General features: G+C 41.2%; 2 protein-coding genes across 2 annotated transcripts in view; one reads left to right on the forward strand and one right to left on the reverse strand.

The window, feature by feature from the left end:
- Nucleotides 1-3,656: 3,656 nt before the first annotated feature.
- On the reverse strand, nt 3,657-21,846 carry BHMT2 (betaine--homocysteine S-methyltransferase 2). The gene is given in 8 exon segments (XM_068964186.1): nt 3,657-4,531; nt 7,734-7,963; nt 8,206-8,387; nt 9,830-9,977; nt 11,822-12,013; nt 13,011-13,102; nt 16,640-16,772; nt 21,781-21,846. Coding segments are annotated over 8 exon segments (1,092 nt in total). The 5' UTR covers nt 21,814-21,846; the 3' UTR covers nt 3,657-4,449.
- Nucleotides 21,847-21,954: 108 nt separating this feature from the next.
- Nucleotides 21,955-24,620, forward strand: part of DMGDH (dimethylglycine dehydrogenase) — a 70,741-nt gene continuing 68,075 nt past the window's right edge. The window contains exons 1-2 of the mRNA XM_068964983.1: nt 21,955-22,055; nt 22,970-23,144. Of these exons, the coding sequence (XP_068821084.1) occupies nt 21,955-22,055; nt 22,970-23,144 (276 nt within the window). The remainder of the gene's footprint in view (nt 22,056-22,969; nt 23,145-24,620) is intronic.

Below are 24,620 nucleotides of genomic sequence, written 5' to 3' on the forward strand. Positions count from 1 at the left end.
AAAGCAGCAAGGGAAAAGCAACAAATAACACAAGGCTGACGGTTGATCTTTCAATAGAAACTCTTCAGGCAAGAAGGGAATGGCAGGACATACTTAAAGTGATGAAAGAGAAAAACCTACAACCAAGATTATTCTACCCAGCGAGGATCTCATTCAGAATTCAGATATGAAGGAGAAATCAAAAGCTTTACAGACAGGCAAAAGTTGAGAGAATTCAGCACCATCAAACCAGCTCTTCAACAAATGCTAAAGGATCTTCTCTAGACAGGAAACACAGAAAAGGTTTATAAAAATGAACCCAAAACAACAATGGGATCATACTTATCAATAATTACCTTAAATGTAAATGGGTTAAATGCTCCAACCAAAAGACAAAGATTGGCTGAATGGATACAAAAACAAGACCCCTATATATGCTGTCTACAAGAGACCCACCTCAAACCCAGGGATACATACAGACTGAAAGTGAAGGGCTGGAAAAGTATATTTCATGTAAATAGAGACCAAAAGAAAGCAGAAGTAGCAATACCCATATCAGATAAAATAGACTTTGAAATAAAGACTATGATAAGAGACAAGCACACTACATAATGATCAAGGGATCAATCCAAGAAGAAGATAGAGCAATTATATATTAGAATCCAACATAGAAGCACCTCAGTACGTAAGGCAAATGGTAACAAGTATGAAAGGGGAAATTAACAGTAACACAATAATAGGGGAGACTTTAATACCCCACTCACACCTATGGATAGATCAACCAAACAGAAAATTAGCAAGAAAACATAAGCTTTAAATGATACAATGAACCAGTTAGACCTAATTGATATTTATAGGGCATTTCATCCCAAAACAATGGATTTCACATTTTTCTCAAGTGCACACAGAACGTTCTCCAGGATAGATCACATCCTGGGCCATAAATCTAGCCTTGGTAAATTTTAAAAAACTGAAATCATTTCAAGCATCTTTTCTGATCACAATTTTAAAAAATGATTAAAAATATATTCCCACTATATATATATTCCACTGATCTTTAAAAATTCATATCTAGTGCCTTTAATCACTAGGTTATATATAGAGATTATCTGGCAAGGCCACACCTTTCTAACTAGCTCTCTTTTTCTAATTTTCTCATGAGCCCTACAGTATCTGCCCCCATGTGAACTTGAGAGTTTGCAAGTCTATTTACCCTCAATCTTCATGATTTTTCCCCTGGGATTTTATTACATTTATTAATCAATTTAGAATAACTTTGCATCTTAAAATACTGTCTTTCTCTTTATGACCATGTATATAGATTTCATCATCTTATTTTGCAACTTCAAATTTACTTCAACAACTCTTACACACTTTTTGTAATATTGTTCCTATTTAATCCTTTTGCTGAAAATATAAAATAGATCTTTGTGTCCACTATACTTTCAAAATAGTTGTTGAATGTGTATAGAGAAGTGATGACTTTTGTACATAACATTTTCAACCAGTCACTTTACTGAATTCTACTGTTGTTTGTAAGAATTTTCCAGATCATCTTGAGATTTCTAGCTATATAATCATTTCATCTACATAAAATATAATTCACTTTTACATTATTTTAAATCATCTAAATGTATTATCTAGTATTGCCAGACCAAGGTAATAACAGAGAGAAACTGAGCATACTTCCTTGAATTTTTTGGGGGGTACTTTATTGAGCTTATTAAATTGGAGTTAAAACCACATGGTTTGAAATAATTTTTCCCAACTTGTTTTTATTATTACCTAAAATTTGGTCCAATTATTATATAAATTTTCAATCTTTCAAAGTAGGAAATCTATTTTTTAAAGACTTTATTGGCTATCTGTTTGTCTCTTGGAAGTTTTATCAATGTCCATCTCATCAACATTCTATTCTGAACATTGTACTTATTATACCCAAAATGAAACCTGTGTGTTTCATAAATCTAGGCTGACTCCTGTCATCAGTTCAGTTCAATTCAGCCGCTCAGTCATGTCTGACTCTTTGCGACCCCATGAATCGCAGTACGCCAGGCCTCCCTGTCCATCACCAACTCCCAGAGTTCACTCAGACTCACATCCATTGAGTAAGTGATGCCATCCAGCCATCTCACCCTCTGTCGTCCCCTTCTCCTCCTGCCCCCAATTCCTCCCAGCATCAGAGTCTTTTCCAATGAGTCAACTCTTCACATGAGGTGGCCAAAGTACTGGAGTTTCAGCTTTAGCATCATTCCTTCCAAAGAACACCCAGGGCTAATCTCCTTCAGAATGGACTGGATAGATCTCCTTGCAGTCCAAGGGACTCTCAGGAGTCTTCTCCAACACCACAGTTCAAAAGCATCAATTCTTCGATGCTCAGCTTTCTTCACAGTCCAACTCTCACATCCATACATGACCACAGGAAAAACCATAGGCTTGACTAGACGGACCTTAGTCAGCAAAGTAATGTCTCTGCTTTTGAATATGCTATCTAGGTTGATCATAACTTTTCTTCCAAAGAGTAAGCGTCTTTTAATTTCATGGCTGCAATCACCATCTGCAGTGATTTTGGAGCCCCCAAAAATAAAGTCTGACACTGTTTCCACTGTTTCCCCATCTATTTCCCATGAAGATATCCTGGAATGTGAAGTCAAGTGGGCCTTAGGAAGCATCACTACTAGTGGAGGTGATGGAATTCCAGTTGAGCTATTTCAAATCCTGAAAGATGATGCTGTGAAAGTACAGTACTCAATATGCCAGCAAATTAGGAAAACTCCGCAGTGGCCACAGGATGGAAAAAGGTCAGTTTTCATTCCAATCCCAAAGAAAGGCAATGCCAAAGAATGCTCAAACTACCACACAATTGCACTCATCTCACACGCTAGTAAAGTAATGCTCAAAAATCTCCAAGCCAGGCTTCAGCAATACGTGAACCGCGAACTTCCAGATGTTCAAGCTGGTTTTAGAAAAGGCAGAGGAACCAGAGATCAAATTGCCAACATCCGCTGGATCATCGGAAAAGCAAGAGAGTTCCAGAAAAACATCTATTTCTGGTTTATTGATCATGCCAAAGCCTTTGACTATGTGGACCACAATAAACTGTGGAAAATTCTTCAAGAGATGGGAATACCAGACCACCTGACCTGCCTCTTGAGAAACCTGTATGCAGGTCAGGAAGCAACAGTTAGAACTGGACATGGAACAACAGACTGGTTCCAAATTGAAAAAGGAGTACTTCAAGGCTGTATATTGTCACCCTGCTTATTTAACTTATATGCAGAGTACATCATGAGAAACGCTGGGCTGGAGGAAGCACAAGCTGGGATCAAGATTGCCGGGAGAAATATCAATAACCTCAGATATGCAGATGACTTTTGTCATACATACATACATATATATATATTATAGAGAGAGAGGAGAGAGAAAAGGAGAGGGAGAGAGAGAGAGAAGTAAGAGCCTGGAACATAATAAATGCTTGTTGTTATTACTTTCCAAAAATATGCATGAAATTTAAATGTTCAAACACTCTAAAAGATAAATTATTTTTAAGTTTATTAATTATTACAAATTGATACACTGTTTTGAAAAAATAGAGAAATAAGCACATAACAAATAGCTCAAACATATCAAGAAAATATTAGACTATGACAAATTTGAACTCTGACTTTTATAAATGTCTTCTTCAGCTGCTAATCTATTTTTACTTATTTTATTTATTTACTTATTTAAAACAATCAACAATAAGTGTTTCACTGAGCATCTATTACTATGCCTGGCACAATGCTAAATACTTTGAGCAAAAATATAAGAAGCATCTGACATGGTCCTTGTCTTTAGTGGTGTATAATCTAGCTATTTATGATCTATAGAGATACATTGAAAAAATTCTGGGACCTAATACCTTTAAGTAAAATTATCTTTGAACCCAATCACTTTGGAAGGTTATATGATTATTTTTAAAAAAATCCTAAAATATTTTATGCATCTGTTCCTTTGGGATTGCCTTTGGAGTTATTATACAAATCACTCAAAAAAGGCAGACTCATTAATTTTAGTTTAGAATGCTGCTCTATCCTTCTGTACCTAGTTTAGTCACCTGAATTAATCACTGCGTTTGTTGCTCACTAACTTTGGGTTATTTTAAAATCTCACATTCACTCTAACTGACACATTTTACTGTTCTTGATGCCCTTCCAAAGCATGTCCTACAGCACCACTGGACACTCAGTACCTGGAGGACGAGAAGCCTTTCTCATCAGCTTTGCATCTCGCGCAGCATCCAGCTCTTGCTTAAGCACAGCAGGACTGTAAAACAAATCCTATGCTCAGTTGTCAGCACATAAGCTGACACTTGTTCAACAGCTGGAGACATCAGGGTGGGCTGAGGATAGAGGCACGGAAGGGCTCCAGATGGGGCTTGAGGGGGATTTCTTCCCATTCTGCTGTTTCAGTATTTTCTCTCATTACTCCTCAGGCATCTGGCTTTGACAATGAAGGACAGAGAGGTCTACCAGAAGCTGGCCACAGATTCTCCCAATACTCCCTTCTAGCCCTGTGTTTGAAAAGATATATAGTTAATCAATTAAAAGATTCACGTCTATTGTATAAGTCCATATATTATGTGTGTGTGTGTGTGTGTGTGTGTGTGTTTGTAGGCTAAATGCACCTAAGCTTGGTGGATGATCAGGCTAAAGTAGAATTTCAGTTTTAACATATACACAGAAAACCTGTGCCCATATCCATTAACTTCAGGAGTCTTTCTATATTTCTATTCTCAATAACAATCACTGGGTTTCAAATCACCTTTCAGAAAAAGACAATGTGTTTGAATTTTACATGTTTCTGTGAATTTTATTCATCCAGAAATATCTATCAGGATCCTGCTAACTCTATTCAATATTTTAACATAATGACAAGTATATGAAGCCAGTTTTTAAAATTTTAATCAATTTACTTTTGGCTGTTCGGGGTCTTCCCTGGTGTGTGGGGTTTTCTCTAATTGCCGTGAGCGGAGGCTGCTCCCTAGTTGCGGTATACGGGCTTCTCACTGCAGGGTCTTCTCTTGCTGGGGAACACAGGCTCTAGCGTGTGCAGGTTTCAGCGGCTTCAGTTCTCGGGCTCAGCAGTTGCGGTCTCCGGGCGCAGAGCGCAGGTTCAGTCGTCGCGGCGCCTGCCTTAATAGCTCTTAGGCACGTTCGGTTCTCCCTGACCACGGACTGAACCTGCGTCTCCGGCACGGGCAGGTGGAGTCTTTACCGCTGAGCCCCCGGGGAAGCGCCTGAAGCCAGTTTTTCACATAACGAGACAAAGTAAAATTCTTCAGAAACTAACTAAAAAAAGAATACAGATTGCTCAGTATTTGTATCTTGTTTTTAGAAAAAGAAAGAACATAAGGTTCCTGGTCACAGACTTTTGTGTTGAATATATTTTTACAGTTTTTTTCACTTTACCTATGAAACAACTAATAAACCAGTTTTTTTTTTTGGATGATGAAAATGTCAGAGGTCTATAGGTTTTTGGGTAATCGCAAATTTTTGTGAACATCAGTATGTTTGGGAGTTTAGGGTACAAGAAATGTCTGCCTTTAGTCTACAGAATAATGTTTTAAGTTGCTAATAAATTTCAAAGATCCTTGGACAATGTATATTAAAATAAGCCATTTTTCACTTATCTGAACTATTTTAATTATCATCAAAGTATGCTTTCCTCACCTTTTAATTATATTTCTATTTAGTCTTTTTTTTTTTCTATGCATGAGACCTTTAAAAAAAATCTTTCTGGATAAATATCCATACATTTCAGAAGAAATATTTACCTAAATAATTTCTTGCCTACATCTACAATCTAAACATATTTGCATTCAGAAAATTGTCCCAGTTCAAAAATGAAGACTATTCTAAATCTCTTCCCCACTGAAATGGATAAAGTACAAAAATGGATTAAAGACATAATAGCACTGATTAGAGAAGATGGCAGAGAAGATAGCTGGTTTATGAAAGATGGAAAAGGGATGGCATTGTTTGACAGGAGAAAAAGAGGGAGAGGGAGATGGGAAGAGGATAATTCAAAACCAAACAGTAATTTAAGGAGCCTCCCAGAAAAAATGTCTCCAACAATAAAGTGACTGATTGTAACAAACAGCATAATTTAGATACTGTAAAACCTTAGAGAAGAGGGAGGCCTGTTATTCTTCTTTCAAAAATAGAAAAGAAAGTTAATTAGACTTTCCTGTAAAACCAAATGTTGTATAAAGGAAGTTGTAGTCCATCTATGATGTAAATTAAAATATCTGAATTTGGACTATGAATGAAATGTAAAAGGAAAGATTCAATTTGACCTCGATGCTTGGAACATTCTCCTACACAGGGCTCAGGTTCTGTGAAATAGATTTATTTCTATTTCTCTTGGTTCTGTAATGAATAATGTTTAGAAAATCATGACATAGTACCAAGATATTAGTTTGGAAATTTGATTAGTGGCACAAGATACGGTAGAGATCAGATGTTAAAGCAAGACAGACATTGCAGAATTTTCAGAGTAGGTGGCTAAGAGCCAATCAGCTGACTCACTCATTGACTCAACACTGGAAAATCAGATCACAGAGACCAATGAGTTGGATACTTTGCTTGTGGTTAAATTGAGATTAGACCACACTCTTAAAGAGTTCGTCTCCATAAATGAAGGGTGAAAAGTCTTATAGCCAGTTTTGAGCCTAATAGGAGAGCGTGCGCCTAAAATCAGGCTCAAGAGAAACACCAAGAAGGAAAATAAGACTCTCACAAATAGGGTGTATCTGTAGTTGACCTGTTGAGAAAGTCAGGATCTGAGGGTGAAGCAGAGAAAAAAATTTTACAGAAAAATGCAATGCCTGTGGCATGAGAAATAACAGAAGTTCCTGGTGGAAACCTCTGAAGAGCTGTAAATACACTCATAAGGACCTGCCAGGCCCAGGGAGCGTGGTCTTATAACAGTGTGCCCGTCAGGCAGTAGCAGTTTATTGCTTTTCCAGCCTCTCTCCTCACTCTTTGAATCTGAAGAGGTCAGAAACAGTGATCAGCAATATGGGAGAAGGGAGGGATGGAAGCACAAGACAGAGAAAGAGAAAGATCAGATGAGCCATCCCAGTTTTCCTACATTTTAAAATCTTCTGCCAGAAAAAAGGAGAATTTTAAGCTTGAAACAAGTTCCAAGTTTTGATTTCACATGGAATTGAACACTTAATTACTGAATTGCTGTTGTGTTTTCTTACACTGTGTTTAGTTATAAACACTGATGATCTAAAAGGAACGGTATACCATAAAGAGGAGGAAAAACGGAAGGAAATAGAGGAAGTCAACTCTTATTTTACAGAGAATGGAATCAAGAGATACTGCCTCATATTAATGGATTAAAAAATAGGTGGTTAAATATGAAATTCCACCTTGTAAAGATAACTAAAAGAATAAGCAAAAATGTAACAAGGCAAAATTGGCCAAAGGAGAACAGGGAAAGTGGAAAGATGATCTGATTTAAATTTCTCAGCTTTCATAATTACCACTTAAAACTGACGAAACAGAAGTTAGAGGAACAAGACTTCAAAATATAAATGGCGAGTAGGTTATGCCTGGGATAGGATGGATGTCAGGAATGGAGTGGCTTTTACCCTTCATTTTATACATTTCTATACTTAGGAATTGTTATTACCATGTGCATGCCTAATGTTAATAATAAATGAGATTAGAGGAAAATAGTAATGTTAATTTAAAAATTCCTACCTGGCTCTAATCCAGGGTTTGGTATGCGTATTGAGACCACTTCCCCAGCTGCCATGTTTTTCTGAAGCTGGTGGCAAAAATCCTCTCTCCGGGGTCAGCTCCTCTGCAATCGCTCTAATGTGATAGAGCTCAAACCCACAGCACCCGCCTCTGTACCTGACCCCCGGGCTGTAGGCTTCTCTGGTGTACTTTTGAATATCCCAGCTGGTTGCAACTCTGGGCTCCAGTGCTGTAATACAATAGACATGGTACTTCTGTTACCACCTCTGTTTTCAATTTTTTTTTTTTTCAATGACAAAACTAAATTTTAGAGTATGAGTTCTTCGGATAGCTCATTTTTGGTTGACATTGTATGCCTTTTTCTTATGCAATCTCATATCATAAATCTGTATTGTATTATAGTTGTTCCTTACAGTCATTTCTATTTTGTCACAAGAAATCACAAGGTATCCAATACGTTCCCGAGCTCAGCAAAGGGATAGTCAGGGATATCCAGAAACCCTCTGTTGCCACAGTCAGGCATGTGGAACCCCAGGGACTGCACCATCAAGTGTTCTTTCAGCCCTGCAGCCTGGAGGGCTTCCTTCATGAGGCTCATCGTCTTCAGGCTGGTCCAGGGCCCAAATCAGCAGTTCACACCAACAACTGAAGCCCCTGCGCAAAGAAATACATTTATTTACTTGTTTTACAGTTTATTTACTTGTTTTACAGTTTATTTGTTTATTTTTTAAAATTGAACTCTAGTTGATTTACAATGCTGGGTTAGTTTCAGATGTACAGTGAAGCGATTCAGTTAAACATATATGCTGCTAAGTCGCTTCATTCGTGTCCGACTCTGTGCGACCCCATAGACAGCAGCCCACCAGGCTCCCCCGTCCCTATATATAAATATATATATATATTTTCAGATTCTTTTTAATTATAGGTTATTACAAGATATTGAATATAGTTCCCTGTCCTATACGGTAGATCCTTGTTGTTTATCTATTTTATATATAGGAATGTGTATCTGTTAACCCCAAACTCTTAATTTATCTCTCCCTACTTCCTGTTCCCCTTTGGTAACTATAAGTTTGTTTTCTAAGTCTATGAGTCTTTTTCTGTTTGGTAAATAAGTTCATTTGTATTATTTTATTAGATTCACCTATAAGTGATATGATATGATATTTGTCTTTCTCTGTCTGACTTCATTTCTGTAGACTAACAACAAAACATCAGAAAGAGAAATTAAGGAAACAATCCCATTTACCACTGTATCAAAAAGAATAAAATACCTAGGAATAAACCTACTTACCTAAGGAGGCAAAAGACCTGTACTCTGAAAACTATAAGACACTGATGAAAGAAAATGAACATAACACAGACAAATGGAAAGATATATAGTGCTCTTGGATTGGAAGAATCAATATTTTAAAAATGATCATACTACCCAAGGCAATGTACAGATTCAATGTAATTCCTATCAAATTATGAATGGCATTTCCCCCAAAACTAGAACAAATAATTTTAACATTTGTATGCAAACACAGAAGACCCTGAATAGCCAAAACAATCTTGAGAAAGAGGAACAGAGCTGGAGGAATCAAGCTCCCTGACTTCTGTCGGTACCACAAACATACAGGTTGGTACAGTTTGTACCACGTACAGTTTGGTGAAGTGAAGTTGCTCAGTCGTGTCCAATTCTTTGTGACCTCATGGACTGTAGCCCGCCAGGCTCCTCCCTCCATGGGATTCTCCAGGCAAGAGTCCTGGAGTGGGTTGCATTTCCTTCTCCAGGGGATCTTCCCGAGCTGGGGATCGAACCCCAGCTCGGGAATGGGGTCTCCCACATTCCAGGCAGATGCTTTAACCTCTGGGCCACCAGGGAAGCCCCTGTACAGTGCAGCTTGGTACTGGCACAAAAATAGACCCAGAAATCTTTTAATAGTTGGAAAGTGCCTTAGAAATTAGCTATCCCCCTCCACTTCTTAAGGTTTACTGATAAATCAATTCCAATTAATGATTTTATTTCCAAACTGTTCTCCCAATCTTAAGAAACATTGTTAAATTTCATAAATAATAACTGAACTGTTTATCACATCGTGGGTCCACATTACCTGCCTTTACCAGCTTCACAGCACATTCTCCAGGTGTTACACCGTGCATGTCTCCCTCTGGGCCTATGCACACAGTGGCTGCCACAGGCTTTCCAGATTCTTTTAAGACTTCTACAGCCCACACAGCTTCTACAGCATGTTCAAAATACTAAGAGAAATTTAATGTTTTTCTATTGGTCCAAATAGAAAGCAGACTTTAAGTGGTAGACCATAAATGTTGCAAAAAACAGTCATAAAAATTACCAAATATATGTAATAAAATGTGCTAAGAAATGTGTCTCTACCAGACTGACTAAAGAATATTTTTTCTGAGTAAATTTTAATTCTTTTAACAATAACATATAGATTTTCATTCAGATATTATACCACTAATAAAAAAAGATTTTAAAGTAATTGAGTACTTAAAATTATGATTTTGAAGGAACAAAAGTTTTGCTTATAAATTTTGGACTCTTTTTTTTTAATGTAACTAGGGTGGTCTCTGAAGAATAGTGAATAGTTTTTTATGCTTTACACTTCAAAATACTCTTCTATTCACTTCTAGTTGGGTAGTCATATGCTCATGACCATGTTCAGTCTCTAAGTCGTGTCCTACTCTGTGTGACCCCATGGACTGTAGCCCACCAGGCTCCTCTGTTCAGGGATTTTCCAGGCAAGAGTACTGGAGTGGGTTGCCATTTCCTTCTCCAGGGGATCTTCCTGACCCAAGAATTGAAACCATGTCTCCTGTGTCACCTGCATTGGCAGAAGGATTCTTTACCACCGAGCCACCTGGGAAGCCCTGTTATTCATAAGTGCTCCATAAAACAGGAATGGAAATATGATTATTTCCCCAGGTGAGAATATTAAGGCACAGAGAAGGGAGGGGTATCTATTGAGTGTCTTTGCTGATGGTGGAGAGGACACCTTGTGTCCACCTGTGTTGGTAAACCCAGGTCATTTACTGGGGTGCTTCTCCTGGACTTAAGGAACCCCCTTAAGTGCCACAGTTGAAGAGCTGATCTTAGTTTAAGTAGGTGGAGAAAAGCTAGCAGAAATCTCTGTGTTTCTTCCTTCTTGACTTAGATTCTGCAGTAGCAATGGAATCGCGCAAAGGAATCGTGGAGAAAGTCAAAAGAGAGGCTTTTAAAAAACAAACTTATGTTCTCACCCATGTGCAGAACGTACAGGGTGGAGTTTGCCTTCATTTTTGTAGATGACTTTCCAGGTGCATTAGCCAGGCAAGGGTAGCCCTAAGCCTTAAGAAGGATGATGAAGCAAAGTTTCTCATAAATTCAGTAGGATGACTGGGGAACTAGCAGTTGGGAGGCTATTGTCTTTGTCAAGGGTAAAACCTGGGTTGAGACCTTGACTGGGGATCAGACAATAGCAATCATGATGGGAAATAGGGAGATGGGAGCAAGAGACTACTCCGGGACTTCATGTGTAGTCAGTGACAACTTTTATTGATTCTAACTTCAAAGTATTGCTCATGTGTTACAACTTTAGTGAAAGCGGAGAGATGAGGTGAGCAAGGCATGGACGGAGGTGGGCAAGTAAACTACTGCTTGGCCCTGAGTGTTACTAGGGGGCTTGGAGGAGCCCCGGCAGCTGCCTATCCTCTAGGTTTTGCTCCCCGACAGCGTCGACTCCCCAGCCCCCAGCTCCTTCTTGCCCTGCCTCTCCTGTAGGAGAAGATGTTCCCAGAATCCCTGTCCCCGTTCGCTTACCCTACATTGTAGGGTCCCCCAAGAGTCAGCTGCTACAACCACCCAGAATAAAACCAAAGGCTACATACAGGTAGGCCTCTCCTGTCTCTGTTCTTTGTCTTCACAGAGAATCTAGCACACAAGCGAGAGGATGTTGGCCTTGACCATAGCGCATATAAGCAAACCTTTGACCATGCACAGGGAGGGAATGAGGGCACAGGGCAGTCCCATACTCTTATGAAAGTTGAAGACTATGCAGTTATATCAAAATAGAGTTCATTTTTTCCCTATAACATTGGCTTACCTCTGCAATCAAGAAATCTACATTTTTCCTGGCAAAAGTCTCTAGCTGTAGTTGAAAAAGCTTTTTAATTCTAACTTCATCCTTGTGGTGTGCGTACAATGATGTCTGGCAGATCCCCCCTGCTACCAAAGCATCCCCTTTGTCAGCTACTTCTCTGGCGAGGTCACAGGCAGCGGTGTTTACAGCTTCCCACTGAAGTTAGAGAGCAAGAGTTCACATGGGGAGCCTGGCATTTGAAAGGTGGAATGTAATAAGTAACAAAGAGGGCAATGAGCAAGTGGCATGAGTACAAGTGACTGGTTTAACCTGCAATTCGAGAAGACCAGCAGAGTTGGGTACCATCTCCTGTACTCCCAATGAGCTTATATTTCCATTATTGTACTTACCACACTGGACCTTGGTGAATGCTCATTTTTGGAGAATCCCGTGGACAGAGAAGCCTGGTGGGCTACAGTCCGTTGGGTTGCAAGGAGTCAGACACGACTGAGTGACTTAGCACACATGCATGTGCCTCCCCACTGGGCTGTGAGCCACTTCAGAATAGAGTCTATGCCTTTGTATCGTCCCTGTATTTGGGACAGAGAATGGACTATAACAGGTACTCAGTAAATGTTGGTTGGTTGAATGAATAAATGGGCATTAACGTTGCAAGTATTAATACTTTCCATTTGCAGAATATCTCGCAATATTTCCATATCCTTCACCTTATCTGTTTTCCCCAACAACCCAATGCATGCAAGCATCAGTTATCACATAGATAGTAGACGGCAAAGTTGGGTGTCAAACCCAATTCTCCTCATTCCTAGCCAGTGATGCTGTCTTTTCTAGAACCATCCTGTCTGCAGATGTCAGAAAAAAAAGAATGTGAAATGAGAAGGTAAAGAGAGATCTGTAGTGTCCTTTCTCAACAAAAACATAGCACAGAGGATGGCCATGCCCTTCCAATAGTCTGTTTTCCCCCAGTCCCATCCCCTGCCCTTCCCCTAGATAAACAGACAAAAAATAATTATTTTTTACATAAGTTTACATATGATGAATTACTTAATGAACATTCTATGTGGAAGAATTTGTAATAAAGCATAGTACCACATCAGGTCGGCTCTATGGATTCTCTTCAGGAGGTTATCTCTATTATAGGCGACCCCTCTTCCCACCCTGCCCCATCCCCAGCTGCCACGCTGTAGTCTACCTGGCTTTCCATATTGTCTTCACTGGCAGAAAAGGTGAAAGTCTGCATGACATCTGATCCTGCCCTCAAGAATTCCATGTGAAGCTGACAAACTGCAAAGGAGTTGTTTTTTTATTTTCCATTGAAATTTTTAAAAAGTAAAAAATCACAGAAACTCATTTTTAGCAGCAGCTCATCCACTCACATCTCTTTCAATCATACACACTTCCAAACCAAGTACTTATACAGAAATTGCAGACTTAGGTCAGTAGAATTCAGGGATGGGAAAAGGCAGAGTCCACACCAAACGGGGGCTGTTGAGAGTAACCTCATGTTGACCTGCCAATGGGCCTCTTGGCCTGGTGCAGTCACAGGCAGGCCGCAAGGCTGGGTTGGCCCACTGATCCTTGGCCTAAAGAGGGTCTATTCATTCGCCAATGTCAAGAAGGATGTAGCTGGTCTACTTATAGTCAGCAGTGGGAAGCCCTCCAAGTAGAATGAGGGAATTCTCACAGTGGGCAGAATGCAGATGGTAGAGCCCCCACCAAACGGGGTCAACTCGAGCAGCTGGGAGACGCGGCCAGAGAGCTTTCCTTGTCCATCAGACAGACATGCCTTCCTCTCGCTCTTCATCCCTCTCTCCCCCACTTCAATCTCCATCCTACTATTGCAGCACTTTCTTCCTGAGAGCGCAAAAAAGATCTTCTAAAATTAAGAATGAGTTCTTCTTGGGCCAGATGAAGTCTCCCTGCTAACACCAGAAAGACAGAACTTTGTCCTACCATCTAACTCTCTGAGTGTCTGATGGAACAGTAATTGTGGCCATTGGGCATTTCATGTGGGTTAACTCATGAGTCCTCACAAGCAGCCCATGCCATGCTCCCATGTGACAGATGAAGAAACTCATTCTCAGAGGTCAAATGACTTGTCCAGGGTCACTCCGCTGGTCAGTAAAACCCACATTTGTCTGATACACTCTGCATGTATGAAGAAAGGAGAACAAATCAAAAGTCCCATCACAGCTAGTATCCTGTTTCACCCATTTCTTCTTTGGCTGTATTTCCCACTTAAATTTAGGAAGCAAATACAAAAAAGAGCAAACTTTACAGGAATAAAAGTTTCCATTTGATGTTACCAACCAATTCTATCACAGTTTCTACCTCCAACTCTTTTTGTTTTTGTTTTTGCTTTCAGCCAAGAGGACGAAGTGTTTATTTTTTTACCCCTCTTCTCCCCACAACAGAACCTGGCTATCTGCTGTCTAAGCTTTGTTAAGTGCCGGGGGCCAGCGTGAGGAGCTCCGCCCATGGCAAAGGTCATGAGGAAGGAGGCTTGCATACGCAAAGGCGTGATCAAGCCTCAGGAAACCCTCTGTTCCCGAGCATCTACCCCCAAAACCAGAGTCTACCTACTTTACTGTTTCATGCTCTCACCTACACCTCTGACTTTACAGGGGGCTCTCCCCCATCACCATTTCTCTCGGAGAAGGAGTAAATGTGCAGCTCCAAGTCAATAAAAATTCCTGGGTGTGACAAGAGTGTTTCAGTTTACGGACTCCTCTGAAGGTTATCTAGCCAGCCTGTATAGGTTCCTCCGGCCACATGTGATTGTTTACAGCCTCCCAACCTGAGAGGCACGAGATGTTTTAGACTTACTAAAGGCAAATTCCTTTGGGAAATTGTCAGTATAGTGGGTTGGTTAGGAATTATATTGGTGAAGGGTTTTTCATTTGTTGTGCCAATAATTGCTGCTAATTCCCTGCCCTGAGTGTGACAAGGGTGTCTCAGGTCAAACCTCTCTGCTGACAGACTAGCTTGTGTGACAGGATTATCCATACTCCTGCCACTACGCACATGATTGTTTACTACCTTTCAACCATAAACAGCACAGAGAGTTTGGAGTATTTTGAGTCTTAATTAGCATAGGGCTTTTCCTTCTTGTTGAGTCAATGATTGCCGCCAGGCCTCCATATCCTTAGGCACCTGAGAATATATTAATCAATGTATTTGGAATATAGAAAAGGAAATATAGTAGTTTTTAAGGTTAGCAATAAACTAGACTTTTTGAGTTAATGAATTTTCTCTTTTGTAATAGAACACTGTACTTTGTTATAAATCACGGTATACTTGGTATGTAAAAAGGTAACTTTATCACTATCTTAAGACTAAATAGATCTTAAGGGGAGCATTGGTGAAAGGATTTTCATTTGTTGGGTTGATGTTTGCTGCTAAATCTCCATATTCCCTGTCCTTATAATGAATGTAACTAACATATAGGAGAAATAAGTATTAACCTTTAAGCATATAGGAGAAATAAGTATTAACCTTTAAGATTAATCATGTTAACCTTGGGTTAAATAAATTCCTTTCTTGATTGTAACTCACTACACCCTCACCCTATAGGAATGCAACTTTATTTGGAGGGTGGTGCCTGGTTTAAGAAAAAACACCCTTGGAAAAAATAAGTTTTTTGGTTATCAGAAAGAAAGGGTCATAAAATGTCAGCAGGTCTCATGGCCAGAAGATGATGTAAAACCCCTAAGACCTTTTTTTTTATACATTTATGTGAAGCACCTGATTTTGATAAAGGTCAGGACTGCTGACCCCCGCATGACTCTGTATTCATCCCTACGTGTAACAAAAGGTATATAAGCAAACCCAAAAATAAAGAAATGGGATCAGTTTCCAGAAAGACTGATTCCCCCATGTCGCTTCTTTCTTGCTCTCCGTTTTTCTGGCCGAATTCCCATCTGGTGCATGGGTACCCACCAAGTCTACTAATTTTGCCTGGGCTTCTAAGATCGGACTGGGGGGAGGCCTCAGTGCCTCCTCTCCTTCGGGAGAACGGGAAGACGCCTGCAGCCTACGTAGGTGGTGATTGGTATTCCATGTGAACCAAGTTATTCAGCCTCTTTTTCTCTGCTAATTTTCTAATCCCTCTCTATCTGTAATTAAATAAGTTATTTCCAAGGATGTCGACTCCGTCCCCACCTTCGAATCACCCTGGATCCACCAGGGCTGGACCCCGGCAGTTAAGTTTAAAAGTGAAAAGTGAAAGTTGCTAAGTTGTGACCAACTTCATGACTCCATGGACTGTATAGTCCATGGAATTCTCCAGGCCAGAATACTGAAGTGGGTAGTCATTCCCCTCTCCAGGGGATCTTCCCAACCCAGGGATCAAATCCAGGTCTCCCACATTGCAGGCAGATACTTTACCAGCTGAGTCACCTGGAATTACCATTAATCATCCCTATCAAACATACTGTTTTAATATCATATGCAAATTAGCCAGATGGATGACTCCAAAGCAATAATAGTTTTCTTGTGTTACAGAAACTCTTGAATATACATAAGGTAAATAAATATTCATGGAACAAATATTAGGATATATATTTTAGCACTTCCTATACATACAGATGCAAGTGTGTGTGTGAGAGAGGGAGAGAGCTCAAGCACACAAGCACGGAGTGGGGAGGATGGGAGAGAGAGAAGCCATTTCTTCTATTTGATTCATTTACAGCCAGTATCACCATATCTTTGCAATTCTGGCAAATGAAACAGTCCTTAGAAAACACTCGCTGTTTAGCTTCTCTCAGCCAGATCTAAGCAATTGTCACCCAGGTAACCACTGAGGGTGATGCTGGCACTGACCTGCATTTGGATGCTCTACTACGGCTTCTGGAGTCCAGAGCCCGGCCTTCACGTAGCCCCTCTTCTCCAGGGTTAGGAGATAGCTGCCATCTCCAACCGCAACCTCCCCACTATCCAGACGTTCCAAAAGGCCCTGAAGAATAGAAAGAAAAACCACGTTCCTTTTATTCTTCCTAAAAGCAGTTCCCAGGTGTAGGAAAGGTGGGTACAATGGTCTCACATCTCCAGTTTTGTGAAAATCATCTGTGCCTGATAGTATTTCAGAAAACTTGAGTAGACTCTATTGGACAATCCAGGTACTTGTTTTGCCCCAAGTTCTGTGAGTATTTTTTCTTAAATACCATTTAATCTGAATCAAATTATAGTGAAAATGCTGATTCCATGATATTTTGGTTTTTCAAGATGTTTGTGGTAGACACTGCTTATCGCCTAACGTGCATTTTTTTCTCCTCGTGTTTGCTAATGTATTTTGTTTGGGGAGACAATGTCCCAAACTTAAAAAAAATTCTCGGGTCTCAGGCTCCTTTGCTGTGGGGGACTGGCCATGTGATACAGTGGTGGCCAATGGCTATAAGTGAAAGCCTGCTGAAAATTCCTGAAAGGGATTTGTTTTCCTGATAGAGATGCCCTCACCCTTCTATCTTGTCCCTTTTTTTCCTTTCTGTCTGGAATATCAGCTTAAGTCCTGGTGCCACAGCCATCATCTTGCAGCCATGCCATAGAAAGCCACGTGCTAAGGCCGAGGGCACAGGCTAATAACTGCAGCCTGGTATCTTGACGACAGCTTAGAGGGGCTGCAGAGGCCATGGACTGTGACTGCATTTTTTAGGTGAGAAAAATAAACCTCTTTTTTGTGTGAACCATTGGACATAATCCTACTAGACACAGCATTTCATAGTTCTGCCTTGCATTTTCCAGCATATTATCATCTGGTACTCTTAACAAGTCTGGGAGCTAGGCAGGGCAGACAGTTTTTATTGCAATTTTATAAATGAGGAAACTCAGGTTCAGAGAGGCTGAGTGAATTGCTCAAGATCATAGAGCTCAGTAGATAAAACAGTAGACGTCAGACCTTCTAAATTTCTAATCTAGTCTCTATTTTGCCACCTTTCTAGTCAGCCCACCTATAACCTGAATAAAAGACTGCATCCAGAGCAGTTATCCAAGGGCTAATGGCGTCCACTGAGTACAAAGTACATCCCCAGATACCTACACGGTTCATCCTCTCATTTCCTTCAGGTCATTTGTCAAGTGTCATTTTCTTTCAGAGAGATCTTCCTTTTGATTTATAAAAACTGCAAATACCCCCATGGGAATCCTTATCCTTCTTACATAGACTACGTTAGTTGAAGATATAACCTTTTCTCTTTTTCTTTTTTCTTTTCTAAATTTTGAAAGTATGATACCACATTTACAGGAGACTTGGAAAATACAGAACAAAGTTATGTATAGTTTATTTTTTAAGTAGATAAATTAATATTTTTAGTTGGGGTTTCAATATCAAATTCTCAAAAATTAGTCGAATGAATATACAGAAAGACAGAAGAATATAGCAGATCTAAAAGGCACCAAGTGTCTCCTAGTTTACAGTCTATGGGAACTTGAATAAAATTTGTGCCCTACTGTTGTGTGAAAATTGTATGAATCTTAACTAGGTTGAATTGGTTTGAAGATACAACCTTTTAGTGAAAATATCAGCCAGTTCATCTCAGCTCTGCCTATAGCTGGACATAGAGCAGTGCATGAATAGGGGAGCTGCCCCTCGGACCCAGTCACATCTGCAGCTCAGGAAGGGACGTCAGAAGTGGCTGCCATGAGGCTAAACACCAGGCCTCCTTCCTCCTCCATTTTCCTGTGGAGGGAAGTGGAACGCAGCCCAGCTCTGTCAACCAGAAACACTATTTTGGCAGAGAGAGCTCCTGACTCTGGTTACTTTTCCATACTTCATATGGAAGATAAATTTTAGCTGAATGTAGAAGAAACGTTAATGTATTCTGATTCTCACCCCTCTCCCTACTCCCTCCATAGAGTGGAGTTTGCTCCTTTCATTTTGTACTTTTGAAACATAAAAAGGACTTAAACTTTCACTGAGACCTTCCTACATACTCGATCCAGTTTCTAGGCCAGAGGGATAAACATTGGAATAACAGTCACTGCCCTCAAGAAGCTCCAAGTTCTGGTTGCCTTGGGGAAGGCCATTATATCAACAGACCATCATAGTACAGGGTAATGACTAAATGCTGTGGAGGGACGTGGAAGAGAGAATCAAAGTCATCATCATTTGTCTAAAATTCCAAATTGAAAATCTAACACATTTCAATGAAGCTAACTTTGTTAAGAGTTGGATTGAATATTACACATTCAACAATTCTAGAGGGGAAAATATTAACACACAATCTGGCTGTTATAGGTTAATCTCTCACCTCCCACATCCGATCTGTCATAGGGTTACACCAAGCATATCTATTTAACACACCTCACATATGCCCCCTCCCCCATCCTTACTGCCCTGGACTATTATAATGGTCTCCAGTTCACTCCAGCCCACTCTAAACTATCTTCCACTGCTGCCAGAACAAAGCCTTGTCGGACCTACTCTTATTTATGATTACATCCCCTTTTGTCTCTTGCTGAAGTTCATATAGCTTCCATTCCTCCATCCATCATCTGTGTTGCATATCTGGTTACTTACCTGTTGCCTGTTTGGCTGTAAGATGCTTGAGGCTCAGGTGACAAGCCTGTCTTATCACCTTCTTATCTCTCCACCTCATACAGCACCCAAAGTGAAGTGAAGTGACAGTCGCTTAGTCGTGTCCATTCTTTGGGATCCCATGGACGGTAGCCTGCAAGGCTTCTCTGTCCATGGAATTCTCCAGGCAAGAAAACTGGAGTGGGTTGCCACTCCCTTCTCCAGGGGATCTTCCTGACCCAGGGGTCGAGCCTGGGTCTCCTGCATTGCAGGCAGATTCTTTACCATCTGAGCCACAGGGGAAGTAGGCCCTTAATAAACCATGCCAAGAGTTAGGAGATGACTGGACTGTTTTGAAAATGTCACGTGTCTCATATGTTACAAGTTTGGTCCTGACAAGGAGGGAAAAAATAATATTCTAATAGAAAATTAGCTAGGGTTTTAAGAAAATGATGGTGGAAATTTGACTGTTGCCTTCATGATAACAAGTAAGACATTTTGATCTGTCCTCTGGATGTTTGTCCAGTATTTTAAAATTTCGCCAGTTTTCTAAACAGCTATTAGCAAAATCAATGATCAAGATATGCATTCAGAGCATCTTTTAGACCCTCGTTCACTGCTAGACTTACCACCTCAGTTAACTGCTACACCTTTACAATCTAAATATAGCTCTAAAATGACAGAGGACTGTGTAAAATAAAGAACACTGTAAATTATTTGCACTATGTCTATATTTTCATTCCATCCTCCCTTTCTGTTTGGCAGTGACTCCCTGGGATCTGAGTGGCTCTGAGAGGCACTGATGCCCTCTTCTTGCAGATAGCAGTATCTAGACCTCTTGGATTTAAGATCTGGCTTCAGGGCACCTTTATTCATATACAGAGTAGGGCAACTTCACTTTGGGGCAGGAAGCTGCCAGAGGTCCAGTCTGCTTAAAATATCTCTCCATCTGCCTGAAATTGCCACTGGGACGGCTCATTTGCATTAAAGAAAGCAATTGGAGCTGTCCTCTGTGGCAGTTAAATGACTACTTAAGATGCACCTGTTAGCTGAGAAGAGTGGTGAGCTTAGCTGTACCCTGCTAACATTTAACTCCCAGGCCCACATTAGCATGGACTCGCATATGAAAATCTTGGTGTTGCAAAGAGCAGAGGCCAGCAGGGAATAGAACAGGGAAAGCCTATTCAAAAAAAAAAAGAAAAGAAAACCTTTAAAGAAATGAACTAAAAAGTAAACATAATATTAGAGAAAGCTTAGAGAAAGAAATCAGCATAAGGTTCTTCTTTTTACCATGCTTATTTCCTTCAATGCCCGTATTTTACTTTTATAACCAGAAAAATATATCCAAAATATGTTTTTGTTAAGTTTTTAAAACTCATATTCCACATCTTACGTAATTACTATCATTATTGTGTCTTTCTGTACAGTGTGTGTATAAATATTTTTATGTAGCTGGGATCAGTCTGTGACATTTCATATCTCCTTTTGTAACTTATTGCCAAAGCACTTTGCCTGTTTCCACACTCAACTTTTTAATTGGCTGCCTAATAACTTATTAAGTGAATGATCTTTGTTTACAGAGCCCAGGACGGTGGGGCATCTTGATTGCCCCTGTCTTTTTAGTATAAATGAAATGGTGGTGCACTTTTCCACTTCTATACTGTCACTGCCTTGCACACCCTCTCTTCTGAATTACCTGGCACAGGTGGCTTGCTTTAAGGAGTGTGGAGATGCTCCGCACCCAAGTTCACGCCCTTCCTAATTGTGTTTTGTCACCTCTCCTCCCCACCACACGCACGTCTAGTATGAAAATGGGGGAACAGGGCGACAGCTGGCAAGCACATCAGGAAAGGGGAGCTAGGAATCCGGTACTGCAGGACTACACGAGGTGGAGCCCCTACCCCTCCGCCCAGCACACCCCCACCCTCCATCCCCGCCGTGTCCGAGACCGGTTTCAGGCCAGTACCGGGCTTGGGGGGTTCAGACAACCGCCCTTCCTCAAACATGAGAGGAACGCGCTCTGGGACAGTTGAGTAGAAGAGCTGTGGCTGCAGGTGGGCTGAGGGTAGAAAACGTGAGCGCCACCTAAGTCTGAAAGGCTGTATTTCAAATACCTGCTCCACCTGGATCCGATCTGTGAGCCTGAACTAGTCTGCTGACTCTGAGCTTCAGTTTCCTCACCTGTAAAATGGGAATAAAAGTGAAGCGGAGATAATTTGCATAGAGCACTACCGCGGTGCAGGTACCGAGGCGAGGCTCCATAACTGGTACCCAAGATTGCTGTCGCATCCTGACACCGAGGCGGTACTGTAGTCCTGGCGTCTCGCGAGGAGGTAAACGGAGGCTCAGAGCCCTCCAGGTGCCTCGCCCAGGCCGCAGAGATTGGCCAGGGACTGAGGTGGAGTCCCCCGGCCAGGAGGGCTGAGTACCTCCCGGGCTCCCCGAAACTCACCTTCTTGACTCTGGGCCCCTCGATCGGTGCCATCGCGCCTCTCGGTGCTGCACGGGGTGGCGGGAGCGCGCGCAGCCAGGAGCCCGCCTCTCGCCCGGGGGAGGGTCCCGCCCGCCTGCCCTTTAGTCCGCTGGCTTGGGAGGCGATGCCCGCGCCCTCGCCCTCAGCCTCGCCATGCTCCGTCCGGGCATACGGCGGCTGCGGGGCCTCAGGCTGCTGGGCTTCTCGCTGAGGGGCTTCCCCGGCCGCCCGCGCTCAGTCTGCAGCAGCCAAGGGTGAGTGGGGCCCGTCTACGCGGAGATCCGCGCCTGGACAGCTGCGGGGTTGCAAGCGAGGGGCTGAGACGTCCTCCGGCTATGCGCACTTGGGCACTTCTGACCTCCAGAAATGGGCATTTGGATTTCTTCTTGAACTATGTATGTTTTTTTTTTTTTTCCTATGCACAACCGTCCAGAGAGAATCAAAGGGTTTCTACTGCAAGGACTCTCCTACCCTCACCTTCTTCAGTCAACCGTAGTGTCTTCTGTATTTACCCAGAGATGGTCCGTGGGAAGGCAAACACAGGGGTATATCTGGTCTTCCTTGGCTTATTGTACCTTGTTTCTTTACAGTTCATCCTGGAGAAACTCATGATCTAGCTAGCTAGGAAGACAGTCATGCATATAAACATATCCAGCCACTGAGCAATAATTATAATTAGAGAAGCAGGTACATGGGGAGAACACCTTAAGTGAGGAAGACCATTGCACTCCTGGCTTTCTTCAACCTGGAAAACACTGGAGAGAGGAGGTGATCCAAGATTTATAGATAAAGGACCTCATGATGATTATGGTTTTTCATGGAATAAAATGATAAGTGTGTTTTAAAAGTAGATTGAGACAGATTATTCTCTATGTTTCTTTACAAAAAAAGAAGTCATCTGCTCAGTTCTTTAGCTCTATTAGTTATCTATGATTGGTCAGAATTACGGGAAATGGGGTTCAGATCCATCCTTCTCCCTTTCCTGGCTAAGTCAGGTTGAGGCTCCCCAAATGATTAGATCAGTAAATGCAAATCTCCTAGACACTAGATGTTAAGTACTAGAAGGATAAATAAGGAGACTCACACTAGTCAGAAAAAGAAAAAAACAAACAGAAAACTGTAAGTATCATAGCCTAGTAAAGCTATTATTAAATGAATTGTCTTCCAGAGAGGAGAACCCACCCTTATCTGCAGAATCAAGATGGAAAGACAGAGCAGAAACAGTGATCATTGGAGGTGGCTGTGTTGGTGTGAGTCTGGCTTATCATTTGGCCAAAGCAGGCATGAAAGATGTGGTCCTTCTGGAGAAATCAGAGCTCACAGCTGGATCCACCTGGCACGCAGTAAGGAAACACCTCAGCACTGTCACAGGCACCAAGTTATACACTTTGCACGACTGGTTTCTTTTCCATTCACAGCTCCCCACTGTGAGCTCGTTAGAGTGAGTTCCCTTTTCATAGTGTTGGAAAGCGCAATCGCAGCTTAGTTGATGGACTTCCAGGTGGGTGATCAACATTTATGATGTTGGTCATCTTGATAAGATCATCTTGAACATACGGCTTCTGGATTCACAACCTGCTTCTGTCCTTTTCTACTTATGTGACTTCCAGCAAGTTACTTAAGCTTCCATTTTCCAATGTGTGAAATGGGAATATTAATAAGTGAAAGTGCAAGTTGCTCAGTCACGTCCGCCTCTTTGCGACCCCATGAACTATACAGTCCATGGAATTCTCTAGGCCAGAATACTGAAGTGGGTAGCCTTGCTCTTCTCCAGAGGATCTTTCCAACCCAGGAATTGAACCTAGGTCTCCTGTATTGCAGGCAGATTCTTTACCAGCTGAACCACAAGGGAATATTAATGGTCCCTACCAAATGGGGTGATGATGAAGATTGAGTTGATATGTGTAAAGTTTTTATGGTGAGTGATTAGTAAATGTTAGCTTTTGTATCAAAGGATAGTGGCTGAATATAGGCCTAAGACCTATGTACCCTCACCTGGGTTTAATGCTAGGTGACAACAGCTTGGCTTCATGAGGGCTTAACTATGACAGCTGAGAATGTGTGACACAGCTCTCGTGTTAATTAAGACACACAGCCAAGTTTATCTTGCATATTTAATGGTATGCACGATTGTTCCAGTTCTGTACAATAATTGGGCTTACATGGAAAGCCACTCAAGTAAATGAGGTGATTGACACTGCTTTCATACTGCCCACCTAGTTATTTCTGAAGTCAGGATGGGAAAGGAAGTTTTTAACAACATTAGATTCCATTTTTGTTTGGAGGAAGAGTTGGGATAAACAACAAGGTCCGACTATATAGCACAAGGAACTGTAATCAATATCCTGTAATAAACCAAAATGGAAAGAATATGAAAAAGAATATATACATGTCTATTTACATATATTTGAATCACTTTGTTATACACCAGAAACTAGCACAACATTGTAAATCAACTATCAGTTCAGTTCAGTCGTTCAGTCGTGTCTAACTCTGTGATCTCATGGACTGCAGCATGCCAAGCTTCTCTGTCCATCACCAACTCCCAGAGCTGGCTCAAACTCATGTACATTGAGCTGGTGATGCCATCCAACTGTCTCATCATCAACTATACTTTGATTAAGAAAAAAAAGTTGGGTAGTGTTAGCTTCTGCCTGTCATCCGATTGTCATTAGCTTTCCTCCACTGAGACAAGAGGAAACGCAGCTTTTAGAGGCCTTTTGACACCCAGAACGTGCTCATGGTATGGGATATAGTTGGATCTCCTTTCTCTAGCTGAGTTTGGGGGAGGACACTGCCCAGACTCAAGCCTAGTTTGC

This window comes from Capricornis sumatraensis, chromosome 2, assembly GCF_032405125.1.
Source record: "Capricornis sumatraensis isolate serow.1 chromosome 2, serow.2, whole genome shotgun sequence".
NCBI lineage: Eukaryota > Metazoa > Chordata > Mammalia > Artiodactyla > Bovidae > Capricornis > Capricornis sumatraensis.